The sequence below is a fragment of the Mytilus edulis genome, chromosome 5 (assembly GCF_963676685.1).
Source record: "Mytilus edulis chromosome 5, xbMytEdul2.2, whole genome shotgun sequence".
Taxonomy (NCBI): Eukaryota; Metazoa; Mollusca; class Bivalvia; order Mytilida; family Mytilidae; genus Mytilus; species Mytilus edulis.
In genome coordinates this window covers 53,790,095-53,809,059 of record NC_092348.1, presented here as the reverse complement: position 1 = coordinate 53,809,059, position 18,965 = coordinate 53,790,095, and the positions used below count along the sequence as shown (strand labels likewise).

The 18,965-nt window shown below is 33.1% G+C and overlaps 1 protein-coding gene across 1 annotated transcript; it reads right to left on the bottom strand.

Annotated features, from left to right (window-relative positions):
- Positions 1-3,290: 3,290 nt before the first annotated feature.
- On the bottom strand, positions 3,291-8,511 carry LOC139523896 (zinc finger protein 177-like). Its single transcript, XM_071318271.1, has 2 exons — positions 8,177-8,511; positions 3,291-5,988 (listed from the first exon to the last, which is right to left on the bottom strand). Exons 1-2 carry the CDS (start codon positions 8,262-8,264, stop codon positions 4,826-4,828), a joined length of 1,251 nt encoding a protein of 416 aa, XP_071174372.1. The 5' UTR covers positions 8,265-8,511; the 3' UTR covers positions 3,291-4,825.
- Between the last annotated feature and the right edge of the window lie 10,454 nt (positions 8,512-18,965).

The following is an 18,965-nucleotide window of genomic DNA, read 5'->3' as shown; positions in this document are numbered from 1 at the left end:
AATAATTTTATTTCCTTCAGATTTTCTCTAAATGATTTGGTTTCAGAGATATGAGCCAAAAACTGCATTTTGCCCTATGTACTATTTGTAGCAATGTCGGCCATCTTGGTTTGCGGTTGGGGTCGTCGGACACAATTTTTAAACAAGATACCCTAATGATGATTGTGGGCAAGTCTCAGTAGTTTCAGAAAAGAAGATTTTTGTAAAAGATTACAAAAATTTACAAAAAAATTGTTAAAAATTGACTATAAAGGACAATAACTCCTTAAAGGGTCAACTGACCATTTTGGTCATGTTGACTAATTTGTAGATCTTCTTTTGCAGAACATTATTGCTGACTCTAGTTTATCTCTATCTATAATAAAATACAAGATAATAACCAAAAAACGGCAAAATTTCCTTAAAATGATCAATTCCGGGGAAGCAACCCAACAACGGAATGTCTGATCCATTTGAAAATTTCAGGGCAGATAGATCTTGACCTGATCAACAATTTTAGCAATGTCAAATTTGCTTTAAAGGCTTTGGTTTCAGAGATATAAGCCAAAATCTATAATTTACACATATGCTCTATTTTTAGCCACGGCGGCCATCAAAGTTGGTTGGCCGGATCACCGGACACTAGACACCGGAAACTAGATACCCCAATGATGATTGTGGCCAAGTTTGGTTAAATTTGGCCCAGTAGTTTTACAGGAGATGATTTTTGTAAAAGTTAACGACGACGGACGACGGACGCCAAGTGATAAGAAAAGCTCACTTGGCCTTTCGGGCCTGGTGAGCTAAAATACTGAGCGAACAAGGCCATCCTCTCCATAAATAAACAATCAACACCATCAATAAACAGGGGCGTGTCCTAGGTTCAAGGATATGTATATATACGGACAAAGGTGAGTTTTGTTAAAAAAAAAATGAGTTCAGTTTAACAAAATTTGTAGCATACTACAAATTTAAAGTTTTGTCATACAAAATTATCTTTCAGTGGACAAAAGTTACTTTTGTCATGACAAACTGATTCATTTTTGTAACACAGACTTTACTTTTGTTACCTAATTTGAAAATTGGGCGACAAAAGTCAATTTTGTAGGCAAATTAGTTAAGTTTGGATTCTGTGAATTAATTTGCATACAAAATTGACTTTTGTGAGACAAAATTGACAAAATTGAATTTTGTCTCACAAAAGTCAATTTTTTGTACAAAACCACAAAAGTCCCATTCGGCGCCCCGTACATAGTGTTATATCGCCTATCTTAGCGAGGCAAACGATTTAATTAGAAAATATAATCAAGGAAGCAAACACCATGTAACACTTCCGCCCGAATTAGCCATTAACAAACATGCATAACAATAACACAAAACTAGAGGTTCTCTTTGTGAAGTGGTCTAGTCAGTGGGTCGGCAGGCACCTTTATGGATCACCTTTATTTGAATATCACTAGGGGAATCCTATACTCCTCCATTTGCAAGAATATCCAGATTGTTACATTGAAGGTCGATATAATCTTACCCCAAGTGTCTTCAACAATACGCTGACCGCAAAGATATCGAGGGATGTATGAAAAGTGATAAAATGAGCACATGTGAACCTCAAGCTTAAAACTTGATGAACCGGGCCAGCCAATCAGAAATCTCATTGACACTCATACAAGATCTTCCTATATCTATTTGTAATCAAGGATGAATTTGCTTTGATATAAATGCCTGATTCTTAAAAAGTGATGTCTAAACCCTGAACAGTTAACTGGAGCACCTTTGGACACAATATTTAAGCTTGATATTGTCTGAATTTTTGACACAATATAGGTTTCTGACACAAAATAATTGTGGTCAAGGATCTTACAAATCTATTGAACAATATTTTGCAATTAAAGATTTCTTCTTGAAAATTTTCAAAAATTTGAAAGAAAAAAATAGAAAAAAAATATGAACTCCTTAAAAAAAAATCGAAAAAAAAAATCCGTCCCCCCTTTCCATATTTTTTAATACTCCTAGGTGCAATTACCCTCAAACTCAATCCCATCATTTTCTTTGTAGTATTGTACCTTGTAGTACAATTTTAGAGAGATCCATACCCTTAAACACAAGTTATTGCCTCGAAACTAGAAAAATGCTTGTTTTTGACCTTTTTAAAAAAATGCTTGTTTTGGCCCTTATTTGCCCCTAACTCCTGCATGTTCGGGGCAATTACCTCCAAACCAAATATCAGTCATCCCTTTGTGATATTGAACCTTGTGGTGCAATGTCAGAGATATCCATGCACTAACACACAAGTTATTGTCCAGAAATTACAAAAATGCTTGTTTTTGGCCCTTTGTTCTTAAACGGTTGGCACCATAACCCCAAAATGAATCCCAACTTTCTACTTGTGGTACAATATCAGAGCAATCCAAATACTTATACATAAGTAATTATCCTGAAACTAGAAAAATGCTTGTTTTGTCCCCTAATTTCTAAACGGTCGGGATTATCGTCCCCAAAATAAATCTCAACCTTCCTTTTGGGGTATTGAACCTTATTAAAAGTTTTCATAGAGATCTATTCACTCAAACTAAAGTTATTGTCTGGAAACCAATGTGTTTTCGGACGACGACGCAGACGACGACTTCATCATGAGCATTATACAAACCCCTGAAAAAAATTGCGGTCGTATAAAAATCAGAATACTCCGAGGTTAACAGACCCAAAGTGTCAATACTAGTATTTCTGTTGTAGATGGAAATTCTAAATTCAGAACACAAGTCAGATCACAATAATAAGGAATCAGCGAAACTGATAGGCAGACCTCACCATCAACAAGGATTACAGAAAAAGAAAATAAAGAGGGCACCCCCTTTACATCGGGTAAACGGATATTTCATAATGAGTTAGCTACTCAACGACAAAAACACAACCAAATGTCTTTTTGAAAGATTGCTAGCGACGACTAACTCCTTGTTTTGCTAACATGCAGGCTGATGTTCAGTAGTTGTCATTTGTTGGTGTGGTTCATTAGTGTTTCTCGTTTTTTATATAGTTTAGACCGTTTGTTTTCTATTTTGAAAGGTTTCACACTAGTCATTCAGTGGTCTTTCATAGCTTGTTGTTCAGTGTGGAAGACCAGTTTTTTACCTATAATGGTTTACTTTCACAAATTGTGACTTGGATGGAGAGTAGTCTCATTGGAACTCATACCTCATCTTAAATCTATGAGCATATTTGCTATGCTACTTAGCCTAGCAAATATAAACATGCAGTGATATTCTGTTCGGTAATTGTAACTGATTCATAGATTATGACCAACATGAACTCAATGCAGGTTTATTTTTTTTATTTAAGCAATGTCAAACTATATAAAATATAACCAATAAAGTTCAAGCTTTGCTCGTAGCTCCTTCGTGTTGTAATATATATATTTCTTTTACCTTCATTATAGAAAAATTATAAAATATGAATAAAACAAGTGTGGGGATAAACGTCAATAAGACAGTAACCCAGTAGTACAAACATACCAAATATAAAAAGTTTGGATTCTTTGATAAAAATTGTGAAAGTTCTGATAATCAAATGATGAAAAAAATTTATTCTCTGAAATCGTCAGAATATCTTGAAAAAGTATAAAATTTTGTACAAAATACAGCATTAAGACTAATTATTTTGCTACACTCTCTTCTACGCCTATAAAATTACATAATCTTTATTGACACAAAAAAATCATGTTAAAATTGCCCTACAATGTATTGGATGGTAAAAATGAAATGAATTTCATGAGATAAAAAAGTTAATGATGATCTGTATAAACAGTTGTTGCGAGACCTTTTGAAAATGACAGTAAAAATACCATATTTTATAAAAATATAAAAATTCAAAATTTGTTGGCAAAAACAATATATAAAAATAATAAATACTTGCCCATAAAAACGAAAACAACACTGCAAACAACATACAATAAATAAATAAATAAATATTAAATAACGCATTTGTTTTTTAAATTACACTTAAACGTTCTCATTAAACATGTTTTAAAAATGTTCAAAGAACTGATTCAGCACTTATTTTATGTGTTCAAACTGTATATTCTATTCTGTACTGCCTTCAGCACTTTCATGCAATAAATAACGTATAACCACAAAAAACTACAAACACCTCAATAAATAAATAAATAATTAAAATAAAAAGGACAAAATACAAACAAATAAATTAAATAATAAACTCTAGCTGCTGTAAAATAATGTCACACAATGTGTTTTTTCACGTTTTTCTTTGATGTACTTATATAAAATATCATGTCTTGCTTGATGAACCTTTTCACTTTTTTTCAAATCTTTATAACATTATAAACACTTTGAATACACACACTTTAAAAAGAAGTTAAAGTAAATCGTCAGATTTTTGTCAAATACACACAGGACAAAACACACACTTTCACAAGAAAAAATCAAAGAGTTTGACTCTTTTGTATAAAAATACCTAAAATGATATTATGATACTAGTAGTGCCTTTTAAAGACAGGATTGATCCTATTTTAAATGTGCTTTGCATATATATTAAAATGTATGAGCTAGTGATGAAATGATTAAGTATTTCTACTTCAATAAAAATACACGTGTTGCGACAGAGGAATGTAAGAACTTCTCGCCGTCGCATCCTTTCTAAAACAAGTTATTAAAATAATCAAACATGTAGTTAAAAGGAAAGATGAAAGTCGCTTACAAAAATGTATTTTAAAATGAGTGGAATGTTTCTGTCTGGTTGTTCAATTTTTACGGAATAGAAAAAAAGAAGAAAATATAATATTAAATTGGTCCTCAAATTATTGCTGGTGTCGCCTGCTATTGAAATCATCATTTTACCAAGAGTTTCTTTCGTGTTCATCAACAAACATGACCGTTGTTGGTTCTTGTAGCGCGATTCCTTTCCTTGTTCTCTTGTGTACACTTCTCTGTCCACGCATACACGACGACTCTTCGTGCTTATACAAGTAACTCTTCAATGCAAAAGCTTTTCCGCAGCGCCCACACTCGTAAGGCTTTTCTGTTGAATGTGTCTGCACATGTGCACGCAAATTAGACTTGTCGGCGAAACATTTAGAGCACTGTGGACAAGAAAAGGGTTTCTCTCCCGTATGGGTACGAATATGACCCTGCAGCAACCAAGGTCGACTAAACTTCTTACCACAATATGGACATTCGCAACCTTGATTGTGTGTTCGGACATGCATGCTAAAAGCTGGCATAGACACGTAAACCTTGTCGCAGTGTGGACATTGTCGGGCTTTCTTGTCGGCGGAACTACGGTGTGTTTGGCGATGTCGGGCAAGATTGCTCGATGTACTGTAACGTTTTCCGCAATCTGCGCAGGCAAACATTTCTTCTGTCTCAATAAATTGTGCTTTTTCATCTTGGGATTCTGTGTTTCTTAATGTTGACGTTTGGTAGTTTGGCATACTAAAGTCCAATGCTCTTCGAACTTCTTGATGTTCTTCAACAACTGTTTCTCGAACAACAGGTTTTCTTGGACTAAAGAAGTCGAATAAAAGCGAAAGGTGTTCCGAGCAGTGGTATGCGTAATCAGATTTTGGTGAATATCCGTGACGGCTATCATCGCTAATCAATGATATCCCGCTATCACTTTCGCCGTCAGAGACATCGTATTGTTTTGTCTGTTTAAAAAAGTTTTCTGAAATAGTACGTTGGTGCCCATCATCCTGTCTGTTTTCATATGTGTCACAATTCGTTTCGAAAGAATAGTGCGCTTGTTGTGGTGTGGAGCTGAACTGAGTTGTTTCAAAAGTACGAAATCTCTCTTTTTGCTTTATAATTGGTAAAGTATACTCTTTCCTCGTGACCTCCGTTCTGACTGTATTCGAATTAGCATTACTATTGTAGCTTGATGTTTCCCATGTTTCGTCTGTCTGTAACAGCGGTACATGCATGACAGTGTGTTCTTCGTTGATTATGTTAACTGTCTCATTCTGGTTAGTGTTATGAGTTGATTCTTGTTTCGAAACTCCTACAATAAAAAATGAAGGTGTGAAATTACTGGAACCATCCAGAGCAATAGATAACGCCACCAACTCTTATATTTTTGGTGGGAGGGAATGACTTATTGTCATTTTCAACGGGAGAATCTTTTAGTCCGTTTTCTTCTGTTTAAAGGGATTGACACAATTTGGGGATATAGGGGTTAAACAAATGGGGAGTGGGATATGGGTGATAAGAAAAAGTGGGATCTGGGAAATAATTACAATGAAGTGGGAAGTTGGAAAAAATTACAGTGAAAAAGGCAGGATTTAGTAATGAGCAAACCCATTCTAAAGTGTTCATACAGATCAAATACTAATGCAGTGTCGGTATACATCAATACTAAAGATTATTCGTCTTAAATCGTTTTATACATTACATTTAATGCATTCAGTTGGTTTTTTTCGAAAGAGTACACAAAAATCATCAAAGATACCGATTCACAAGTTTGAACGACAGACTCGCGTTTCGTAGATACAAACATGAAACTTCAAAAAGACCCAAAACAGGACAATTTATACTGTATTTAGTAGCTATACAGACTCCGAAAAAAATTAAAAGGTTTTTTCGCGTCTCCTATCGAAAGACAAACTCGAATGAAAAAGGGAAAATGAGATATTAAAACCCTTTAAATAACTGATAATTTTAGAAAATTTAAATAGAAAGAAAATTAAACAATTATAATAATATAAAAGACGTATGTTTTCATATTGTTGTCAGTTTTCGCCGTTTCATGGGATTGTTGATGGATCATATACACATTATACACATGCACACTTAAACATTCCATCATATTATCATGATCATCATATCAAATTGTTTATCAACAATGCAACTACTTGCTCTTGGTACACTTTAAAATAGCATACTGTTTTTCTGTGGCAAAAAATAACTAAAAACTTTTTAGGAGCATCGTGCATGCTACAAAAAAAGAGAAGATATCAAAACTCATATTAAGTCCAATAGACAGACACGGGCAATACCATGGAAAAATAAAAACGAGAGGATAATAAACAAGATACGATAGCAAACATTACATTTCAAAAATCAAAAGACTAAGCTACCCGAACCTAATAAAAAACGGGGGTGAACTTAAATGCTCCGCAATGGGAGAGCAGTTTCTGCTCCACTTGTGGCACCCAAAACAACGTAAAAAAACAAGTATAATTCATTATCCTTGCATTAACACATAATTAATAATGGTTGCAAAAACAGGTCTAACACTGAACAGATATCATTTCCTTTTTTTAATTTATTTTTTGAAGTTGTGATTTTATACAAGCTTCAGTTGTAATTCATCTGGTGCAGTAAAATTATTTAAAAAATATACAGTACCGTCAATGTGCAATGTGTTTTTTTTAGACTTTTCTTTCTTCATAATTTATCACTTTTTTTTTCTTTTTTTTGAAAATGGGTAACTTGCTTCAGAGGATATAACTCTCAAAACTATCCCTATCCCTTCATTTCCTTTATTGATCTGTTGTGAAAAATAAGCCGATTACTCTTTTTACTGGTAAAGTCGTTGCACTTATCTAAGGAATAAAAACCACATAAAGGTGTTAATTTGAAAAGTTTGGTTAGATAATCAGTAAAAAGCATTGAGGCTGATAATTTGTATAATTAACAGACCAAGGCTTCCTGCTGGAAATTGATTCCATACGGTACTACTTACGGCAGAGTAAACAAACTATGAATGACACGACCACGTGATCGATTTGTGAACAAAGAGAAAAGTCGGAAACTGGACAAGTGTTTATTTAACAAGTTGCAAAAGAAGTGTTTTTACTACGTACATCTTTGATGAACTAAGGATGATAAGTGCTTTTCCACACTGACAAATAAATTTAAAAAAAACAGCATTCGGACACAAGAGAAAGCATGTAAAATAATTTTCCCAATTTAATATGGAGTGCATGTATCCTTAAGTTGAAGTGTTTTTAATCTCAAAAATACAGTAGGAACAAAAAATAAATCTAATAACTTTCAAATGATAAACTATGCAAAATATGTTTGAAATACACATTTTGAAGGAATTTGTGCAGAACTTTAGATTTTTTTTAAATTGCAGGAAAATTTTCTATAGCACGTGTAGTTAATACTTGACAAATCCTTGATTTCAGAGATTTTTCTATTACGAGAAAATGTATTTAATTAACCTGATTAAATTTCGATCTTACCTTCAAAAGAGTTGTCAATTGTCCCACTTCCATATTGTTGTTTGTAAGCTGTAAATCTTTTGTTGGTAAATAAAAAAGACTTCGGCATCTTTAAACATAGACACAGACACAATACTAAAACAAGCACAATCAGACAAGTGTCACAACCTCTCCCGTCAGTTCATCTTATCATTCTGATTCTCTTCGGAGGGATGGCTTGCAAGTCTCCTCAAATTACCATACAGCCACCGACAAGCACACGCACAGGTTTGAGTTACAGAGGAACTGAATGAGTGTGACAGGCGCACGCGAGTGTGTTTACTACTTTAAATATGAGGTCACACTTCATAGCAATTAATCTCCTTAACATCAGTTTACCAAATGGTTGCAATATGTAAAACGTTATCAGTGTCAAAAATTTCTCAAAACTTTATGAATGAAATATAACAGGTTACATTTATCAAGGAATGGTGTATCTGAAATTCCTTGCATTAATTAATGAATTTGGTTTGGTTAATCAATGCTGAGAATAGAGAGAGAGATTGGACATTTTATCTAGACTGATATAAGGACATGGAACCAAGTGTTAAACATCCTGGATTTAAGTACAATTACATAAATCTACTGGTCACAGAGTACATATTTAACTTTTCATTTTCAATCCATAATAATTATCGTCCCCGCAATATCAAAACCGCAAAAGAAATACCATGATTACAAAGGTGAAAGTCAGCAATTTTAAGTTGTTCTATAGTCCGTTTGTTTTTTATACTGTTGATAGTGCTACCTTGTTTCTTATGTGTTTAAGGCATTTTGCCGTGGTTTCAAATTTTGAAAATTCCTCTGTCTTTCATATATAACGTGTTACTGTTCCGGACCATATGAGTATTTGGACCATACGCGTATGGTCATGCCCATATGCGTATACTCATATGGTCGGACCATATGAGTATATATACTGGTTTGGTTATTAACGGGCCGGAACATATGAGTATTTGGACCATATAGGTATTTTTCAAATATTAATAAACTTTATCTAAAAAAAAAAACAATAATGTTTACTCGACATGAAAATGTGATTAATTTTATAATTCAAAGGCTATATAAATGTCAAATATTGATGCCAAAGTTAGTTTTCATCGCGAATAGTATTCTTAAATTTTCGCTTAGGATGGCATTTACTTCCACACGGTACCGTCATAATTTTTCTGCATCTGCACGTCTTGGTTGTGCACGATCCTTTGCAGTTATGTACCATTTGCATTCGAGCGAAAATCTAGCCTTCTTACCCGCTGCGTGCAGTGATACTGAGGTCTCGAGAAATTCCATAACAGTCATTAATTATACAAGAAATTATGGAAATATCTACCTAAGTCGACATATTGCCATGCACTCCGGTAACAACAAGTCGGTAATGACTATATGTATAAAATGTATTTACCATAGTGACTACTAGTGAGTAAAATTAAATGCACGAAACTGCTTATTTTTTTTTATTTAAGGAATGACTGTAATATTTTTTATGTCTATGAAGAAAAAATTTGGTGCACACTGAATAACGCGCGTAGCCCTGAAAGCAGGCGTTGTGTAGTAAACCAACATCAAAATAGTAAACAAAAGAAAAACAACTTACCAAAACCAAGATGGCGGCCTACGTATGGCGTCCTCTACTACCCGTTCCTGACCCACGGCATCAAGATATGATAAAGCTCACCAATCGCCTTCGGACACCGAGCCGACCGTGCGAGGGCTGTATAGCCAGTCAAGGTCGTTAAACACTTCCATATATATTACCTGTAAACTTGTTAATTACCCTGACCATACGCGTACGGTCGGACCATATGAGTATATACCCATATAGTCATGACCATTCGCGTATGGTCCAAATACTCATGTGGTCCGGAACATTAATACCACAATTCCGAAATTTACAGGATATCAAACAAAAAAAGGTTTATTAAAAAATCAAATCAACACTTTATAAATTTCATATGTGTCCGAAGCGCTTTTCTAGATTCATCTTCTTCTAAAAACGCTCGAATGTGACTACTAGTATTTGAAAGCCAATTCGGATGTATAAGATAGATAAGATAGATAAGATAAGATATTTTTATTTCCAATTATGGGCCCCAAAGGGCATAAACATTACAACATCAATAATTTTTTCATAATACAATACAAACAATGAGATAAAAAAAAAAAAAAAAAGATAAACGAGAACTATTTAAGTTCTTAAAGAATACGTAGATAAAGAATCTATAGTATGTTGGTTTTTTTTAATACTAATGCATTTTATTACAAGTGTGGTTGATATAGATAACAAACAAGCAGCCCAAAAAGAAAAAAAAAAAGAAAAATAGATATCCACATATGTATAGTACACAAAAAGTTGGATCAATTAAATATATAATAATTAGCCAAAAAGAAAGTAGAAATTAAACATGTCCATGACTCATCCTGTGTCAGCAGCAAATAGGAAAGCATTATGGTTTCCTAAAGGCAGCTGACACCAGGGGACGATACCTTATGGGCCATAGGCATGTAAAATGTGTGTAAATGTCTCTTTCCTACCTGTATCAAAAGCAAACAAGGAAGCATCATAGGTAACTTGAATGCAGTTGATACCAGGGGACGATGCCTCAAGGATATAAGAGAACATTTGAATAAATAATATATCTTAACAATTATTTTTTTTTCTTTAATCGGCTAGTATGTTTGTGATATTCAGATGAATATAATTTTCTATGTCCAATCAAATGTATATACACACATAGATTTCCTTTAACTAATCTTCACTAAGGAAGATGTTTGTATATAAAATTACATATTATTTTAAGTAACTCAACATTTTCTACACTAAATAACCAGATAATTTTGCTTTGACTGTTCATATGATTAAAATAAGAATTATATTGTGCAATACTAGCTAACATACAATTTCTATCATCCTCAAATTTGTTACAATCAAATAGAAAATGAGCCTCATCTTCGACAGTATTGGAAGAACATTTATTACATATTCTGTTAATTCGGGGAATACCCTGATATCTACCTAATTCTATTTGTAATCTATGAGAAGATACACGTAATTTAGTAAAACTTCTTCTAAGTTCAAAATTCTTGATCAATGTTAGATATTTTTCAAAACCAAAATTTGTTTTATATAAAAGGTAGGTTTTCAGTTTACTGTCTGAAAATTTATCTATTTGTTTTTTCCAACAGCTAATAAACAATATTGATAGCTTGGTTTGTATATATTTCTTAAATTTGTATAAGGATTCACAAAATGGAGCATTTATGGCATTTGTATAGTCAATACCAAGTATTTTAAAAACAACATTTATTGAACCATACCATGATGTTATATTCATGTGATGTAGTGTCTTTGATTGTGTATATGCCTCTTTTAATAGAGGAAAATTATTACCTAAATTCTCTAATCTATACCAGTACAATAACATTCCTTTTATAATATTAAAATATATTGGAAATCTTCCAAGTTCAGATAACACTGCAGCATTTGTTGTTTTCTTGTGTACCCCAAGTATAAATTTACAAAATTTTATATGAAGTTTCTCACAGGGTAAACCTGAATATAATTTTTCAAAAGATATATCTTCCTTCTTACATTTAGAGGAAAGAGAGTTAAACATCCCCCATATTTCGCTACCATATAATAAAATAGGTTTTACAGTGTGGTCAAAAACATGAATACTTGTTTTTACATCAGGATTAAGTGATAAAAGATCTTTCCTTAATTTGAAATGAGCTTTCAGGGATTTTTTGTATAGTTCATTTTGAGCATAACTGAATGAACCAGATGAGCTTAAATATAAACCTAGGTATTTGTATTTTGAAACACATTCCAGATTTATATTCTGAAATGTGAATATCTGTTTTACATGTCTGCCTGCCTTGTTGAAAATCAGCACCTTTGTCTTATTAGTATTCACATTGAGACACCAATCTTTGCAAAATTTATCAAGCATTCCCAGCTTTTCTCGTAGTCCTTCAGCTGATGTAGATAATAAAACAATATCATCAGCATACATTAAACAATGTAGATCTTTGTCATTGACATTAACTGGGTCTCTAGTATCTGACAAATATCTGGGCAAATCATTTATGAATATCTTGAATAAATTCGGACTGAGGTTGTCACCTTGTTTGACTCCAATACCTAATGGGAAAAAATCACTTACTTGATTTTGTATAAGAACCGAAACAGTTGAGGAGCTACATGACAAAAAAGGGACATTTTAAACAAGAATAATACCAAAATCCATCTAAGGTATACTTTTCCTAAGGAAGTTAACAAATTGTCTTACTTAAATTAAAACTCATTATATTTTTAATTGCTACAAATATTAGGGAAGAGTCTACTCAGTCTCAAACCACTATATTATGAACCCGACAAATTACTTTCAAGGCTATGAAGGTGCCAGTTATAAATTTAAGAAATCGTAGTTACTGATTTTTACGATGCGCGTAATTGTTTCCTCTGATATAACTTTCAGACGAAGTATAGTATAATATGCATGTGTTTCGAATACAAATGTTTGGTATCCATCTTGGATTTGAACTTTGATTTAAAGATGATTTCATATTTAGACTAAATACAGTAAAACATTTCCATTGAAACGCATTTGGGCAATGCATTTCTAACGTTTACCTAAAATCTGGTCATTTTACATTATGGCGTAACAATTTCTACATGTGGCCTTTCCAAAATTTATTTCAAAATTTGCTTTAAAGTTACTCGTATGGTAGAATTGACGGGTGCTGTAACGGAAAGCATTTAGAGATGCCGATATCTTTTCCTTTTTCATCTAAATAATCCTTTTCCAATTCTAAACAAAACATAGTGCAAATAAAAGAAACATCCCGTTCAATAGTAAAACCAATACAGACAGGAAGAGTATCCGTTTGACTGAAATATTGGTATAAATACGTAGTCATGTTCGGAATGGAAAAACATATATATCTATGTATATGGTTGGAGAATACAACACTCTTAACAGGTTACTTTTTCGGAAATAACAATAAACTAAAATTTGAATTACCGTTTACTGTTGTTGTTTTTTTCTCTCTGGAGTTGGGTTAAAATAATACTGATGATCAGATGCATGGGATACTAAAGGCCTGTGTTTCATAAAAAGTTCTATGATTAAAAAGATCAATAGTATTTTGTATTTATCTGAACTTTGTCCTCATATAAACATCGGATAGGCAAAATATACACATATGCATGGAGAAAAATCTAAGCTCTTCAAAATGAATGGCATATCTGTCTTTTCTGCATGTGTAGATGTCAATTTTCGTGTACCCTCTGTTTCTGATTAAATATTGCTGTTATAGCAAATTTCAGGAGACAGTTCAACTGATAAACGACACAGAGCGACTTGCGGTTTCTATAACTACCAGTATTCCAATTTACTTGAATCTGTTTTAATGAGGTAATGCCATTGCCGGTTTTGTACTTTAAACACATAAATTCGATTAGAAAATGATGTGTTTTGTTTATTAAGCGATATAACAGCATCCCCATTCCTTGTAAAATATAACATGTGCTCACCGTACTACAAAATACGATATTACATAACCTTGAGTGTTTGTATCTTCAAGTGTCACTACAACTAAAGATAAATACACTATTTGTGTGTAAAAACTTCAGAATACTTGGATTTTATTGACTTTAAAGCCTTTTGGTACAGTATAGATGAACTACCAAGACCATTTGACCACCGAGAGTCCTCAATTAACAAATGCATGTATGCATAAAAATGCTACAGCATTTCTTGTGTTCCAGTAATTTTTAACACCATATAGATGACCTCCAAAACTATCATATTATTGTGGGCAGATACCTTTGTTTCACCATTTAATGCTGACATTGTTTTTTAAACACATGCATGTGTACTCCATTTTAAGCTAGGGATCGAATTGAAAGTCGTATGAAAACGGTTTCAAATGAGGTTGAATAAATGAATTGCAAGCTAAGGCATTATTACCTCCAAAACAATAAAGGGTTCCGCGGAACCCAGTGTCTCGCCTACACTCTTTCTGTCGCCTACACTCTTTCTGTTTATTGCAGGCTCAATAAAATGAGGAAATAAATCAATAAAATATTCCTGTTGATACTATCTTTTGATTGTAAGAAGCGTCTGTCCAAGTTTGGTAAAAATCTAGGATAGTTTATGAATCTAATAAATATTTAAAAACTTTAACTGCAGACTGAATGTAATGTTAACTGGAAGAAAACTAAATTTCCTTCTAGATATTAGCTTTTGGTCATAAACAAGCTTCTGTCCAAGTTTGGTACCAATCCAAAAAAGTGATTAAAATTTAAAAAAAAGTTTAACCACTGAGTGAATGTGTTGTTTCCTGGCAGAAAATCTAAGTCCATTTAAAAGTAAAATACGGAAACTGAATGGATTAATTTTTTTACAAAATTTACTTCTGGATACTATCCGATGATCATAATCAAGCTTCTGTCTAAGTTTGGTACCAACCCAGGATAGTTTAAGAAAATTATTAAAATTTTAAAAACTTTAACAACAGAGTGAATGTAATATTTCCCGGCAGAAAACCTAAGTTCATTTAAAAGTAAAATTGGGAAAAAAAAATAGAATTTTATTTTTGTAAAATTTACTTCTGGATACTATCTTATGATCATAAACAAGCTTCTGTTCAAGTTTGGTAGAAATCCAGGATAGTTTAAGAAAGTTATTAAAATTTTAAAATTTTTAACCACAATGTGAATATTTGTGGACGCCGCCGCCGACGACGGAATGTAGGATCGCTTAGTCTCGCTTTTTCGACTAAAGTCGAAGGCTCGACAAAAATGAAAACGACACTTTATAAATTGTACGCGCCGTAAGCGCTCTCTGGATTTACCTTGACCGGAAATGCTTAAATCAGAACTATTGAAAGCCAAGGATGCATTATAACAGAAAAAAAGTTAAAAAATAGTTTATAACAAAAACAGGACCTTAGAACTAGCATATAAAATAGCCAGATCCCCATCAGGCATAATCAATTTTCTTATAGTTCTATATCTGTTTGCATGCTTGTCACTTCAATTTATTGAAACATTTCATCGCGACTTGAATTAAAAATATGAAAATTCCGTCCTAAATTTTTCGATTTATTAGAAGATAGCTAATGAGAAGCACAGGTTCCAAGACACATGTTGGTTTTTTTTGGAAAATCTACGAAATAAGACCCTTTTCGCAATTAGAAAAATAACACTATGATTTTAATTTGATTCGTGCAGCAAATTCTTTAAGTTCGTTTACGTACAAAAAATCGACCGGAAAAGATGTTCGGAGTCCAAATTACGACCGGTATAGCAATAGCTGAAAAATCGGCTCCTATACATAGTTCAAAGCAAACTTTAAAAACCCTACCCTCCACTATAAAAGTACCGGATTTATGCACTATAGAATCGTATGATATTTCAGCTTAATCCGTAAAGGAAGCTGAGATTATGCCTTTACCACGTAAAACAGTATGACCAATTCGAGATAACGAGGGGTCAGGTGGATACTATAGTTAAACCTCTCCAACAGGTGTAATTCTGTCGACATGACACCGAAGAATTCAATGGCATGATCCATTAACAAGCTATTAATTCGTCTTATTTCTGATTTTATCAGTAATCTCTTCGTTCTTCAGATTGAACTCTGTTCCTGAGATAAGTAATTCAACGAAAGAGAGATTTAGTCTGGTGTAGTTAGCTTACAATAAGACGGAGAGGAACTTGATTGTACAAGCATTGTTGTCAACTTTGTTTGTATTGAAAAGGGATACACTTAATTTTTTTTGCGAAAACATTTACTGCGAAGTTTAAACAATACAAAAATTGCTATATGATACTTCATGAATTTATTAAAAAACGATTGCAATTCGGAGCTTCTAAATAATATCGATCTAAAACCTTTTTTAACAAATGTCAAGGAATCTATAGCTAATGCCATCATTAAACGGCATCAAGTTTCAGTATGTTTGGAAATAAGATTCAATATGCTTGGAAATAAGATAGAGAATACACACTATTTCTTATGTGTTACGCAATGTGTAAACAAGTGGAATTTACATATTCCATATAACAGGTCTTCAAGATAAGAATACTGCAAATTCCAAGATATACATAATATACTTTCTGTTAAAAATAGCTGTATATATACGTTTATGTTTGTTGAACTGCAAGAGTGCCCACGCTGAAATGTCTCGCCTTCTTTTCTAATCATTGATATACTATTGATAGTCCTAAATATAAAGCTTTTTTACAACAATCACATAAACTTAACATTAACTAAGAAGACTAAACATTGACCAATGAACCATGAAAATGAGGTCAAGCTCAGATGAACCATGCCAGGCAGACATGTACAACTAACAATTCATTCATACAACAAATATGGTTTACCTATTGCTTAAATAAAAACAGCCCAAAACACGAAAACTTAACACGGAGCAATAAACCGTAAAATGAGGCGAAGGTCAAATAAAACCTGCACGACTGACATATAGATCATAAAATATTTCCATACACCAATAATAGGTGACCAATTGCATATAGTATATAAAAACAGACCAAAACACAAAAACTTTACTTTGACCAATGAACCATGAAAATGAGTTCAAGGTCAGATGACACCTGCCAGTTGAAAATGTACACCTTACAGTCCTTCCATACACCGAATATACATTTACTAGACCTATTGTTTATAGTATCTGAGGTATGGACTTAATCACCCAAACTTAACCTTGTGCGCTGATCTATGAAATGAATTCAAGGTCAAGTGAAAACTGCCTGACGAGCATGAAGACCTTGCAAGGTACGCACACACCAAATAAAGTTTTGCTATAACTTACAATAAGAAAGAATTTAACATTACAAAAAATCTTTTTTTTTCAAGTAGTCACTGAACCATGAAAATGAGGTCAAGGACATTGGACATGTGACTGACGGAAACTTCGTAACATAAGGCATATATATACAAAGTATGAAGCATCAAAGTCTCTGTCTACCTTCTGAAATATTAAGATTTTAAGAAGTTAGCGGATCAATATCCCTATTTCGAGCTTTCTGCGACAAAGTCGCAGGCTCGACAAAAAACAATCAGGAAAATTCTTAGTTGTTTTTCAAATATAGACTTTTGAAAATTTAACGCCGCATCAGCACCAGTGTTATCTATATTAGATTGCATTGTTCCTTGAGAAAGTACTGTGAAACAAATAAGAATTTTCCAGATTTCCCTTGGACTGCAACCCGTAGAGTTTTGGTATTGTCAGCAAAACTTAGTTACCTACAAAGTGCCATACGATAATTAAGAGTTGCGCCATGACCGTGGACATAATATAATACGCACCGGCGTCTCTTTAAAAAAATAAAGTTCCATAACTCCTCAATGTCATTTCAGAAATACTTAACTACAGGCTCCTGACTTTGGACAGGTACATAAATAATGTGGCGGGGTTAACATTTTTGTGAGCGCTCAATCCTCTCTCTAACATGGGACAGTGGTATAACAGTACATCATAGGAGCAAATTATAAAAATCAGTCAAATAAGACTTAACTCATCATCAGATGGTTACAAATAGAAATACATCTAAAAAAAAACACAGAGTGGACGTGGACGGGTATTTATACAACCCAATAACAAATAGACACTTAGTACAGATCTGAGAGTACCCGCGTTACTGACAGCTAGTTCAAACTTAAGTCAATAACAACTAATGAAAAAAATAATGTATCGGAGACTAAAATATCAATCACTGGTACACATTCAACATTCAATGGATTTAGTGAAAAGAAGTCATTAACAGTCAGAGAAAAACGTCAATTGATATAAACAATCTCACCAAAGTTTCACGATAACTTTTCAAAGCATGTTTGAGTAATTGTCCAAAAACTGCAAAATCCCACTTTTTTAATGATTTAAACGGCGTTATTTGGAAACGTAAAATCTAAAACGTCATTAAAGTTTTTAGGAAATATGTTGACGACGGACGGACAGACACTGTATACCCTAATACTTCCGTCAATGCCTTTGCAGTAACGCTGACAAAATCGTGGAAATTACAAATAATTCGAACACTTAACTTTATCTAATTTTGTGCCTGTTTATAAAGCAGTGTCTTAATTAAAGATCGGCCAAGAAATCTGAAAGAATCCCATTTGTTTCCCCAAAACTTATTACTCTTGAAGGTCAATGTACTTGAATGCTCTGACTACCGTGTACATTAAAATACCAAAACAAAACAAACGCTGTAAAAAAATATACAACAAACAACAACTTTCAAACAAAAATAAACAAACAAAATGCAACAAATTAAAAGGAGCTGAAATGTCTTCTTTTGTAAATAAGTGCCCTTTATATATTTCGCCACTGATGTAAAGTTTGCAATGTCCTTTAAGCACTTACAGCGAGCATGATAAGAACTATAGAATGGGAATCATGTCAGGTTTCAGACCAAGATTAAACAAAATTGGATGTAAACTTGAAAAGTAAAATTCAAAAAATACTGAAATCCGACGAAAATTCAAAAACGGATAGTCTTTTTAAACAAGAGTGCACATGCTGAAATGTCTCGCCTTCTATACTAATCATTGCTATTCTGTTGATAGTCCTAAGTATAAAGTTAAGCTTCATAACAACCGTCACATAAACTTAACATTAACCAAGATAACTAAACAAAGACTAATGAACCTTGAAAATGAGGTCAAGGTCAGATGAACCATGCCAGGCAGACATGTACAGCTAACAATGCTTCTATACAACATACATAGTTGACCTATTA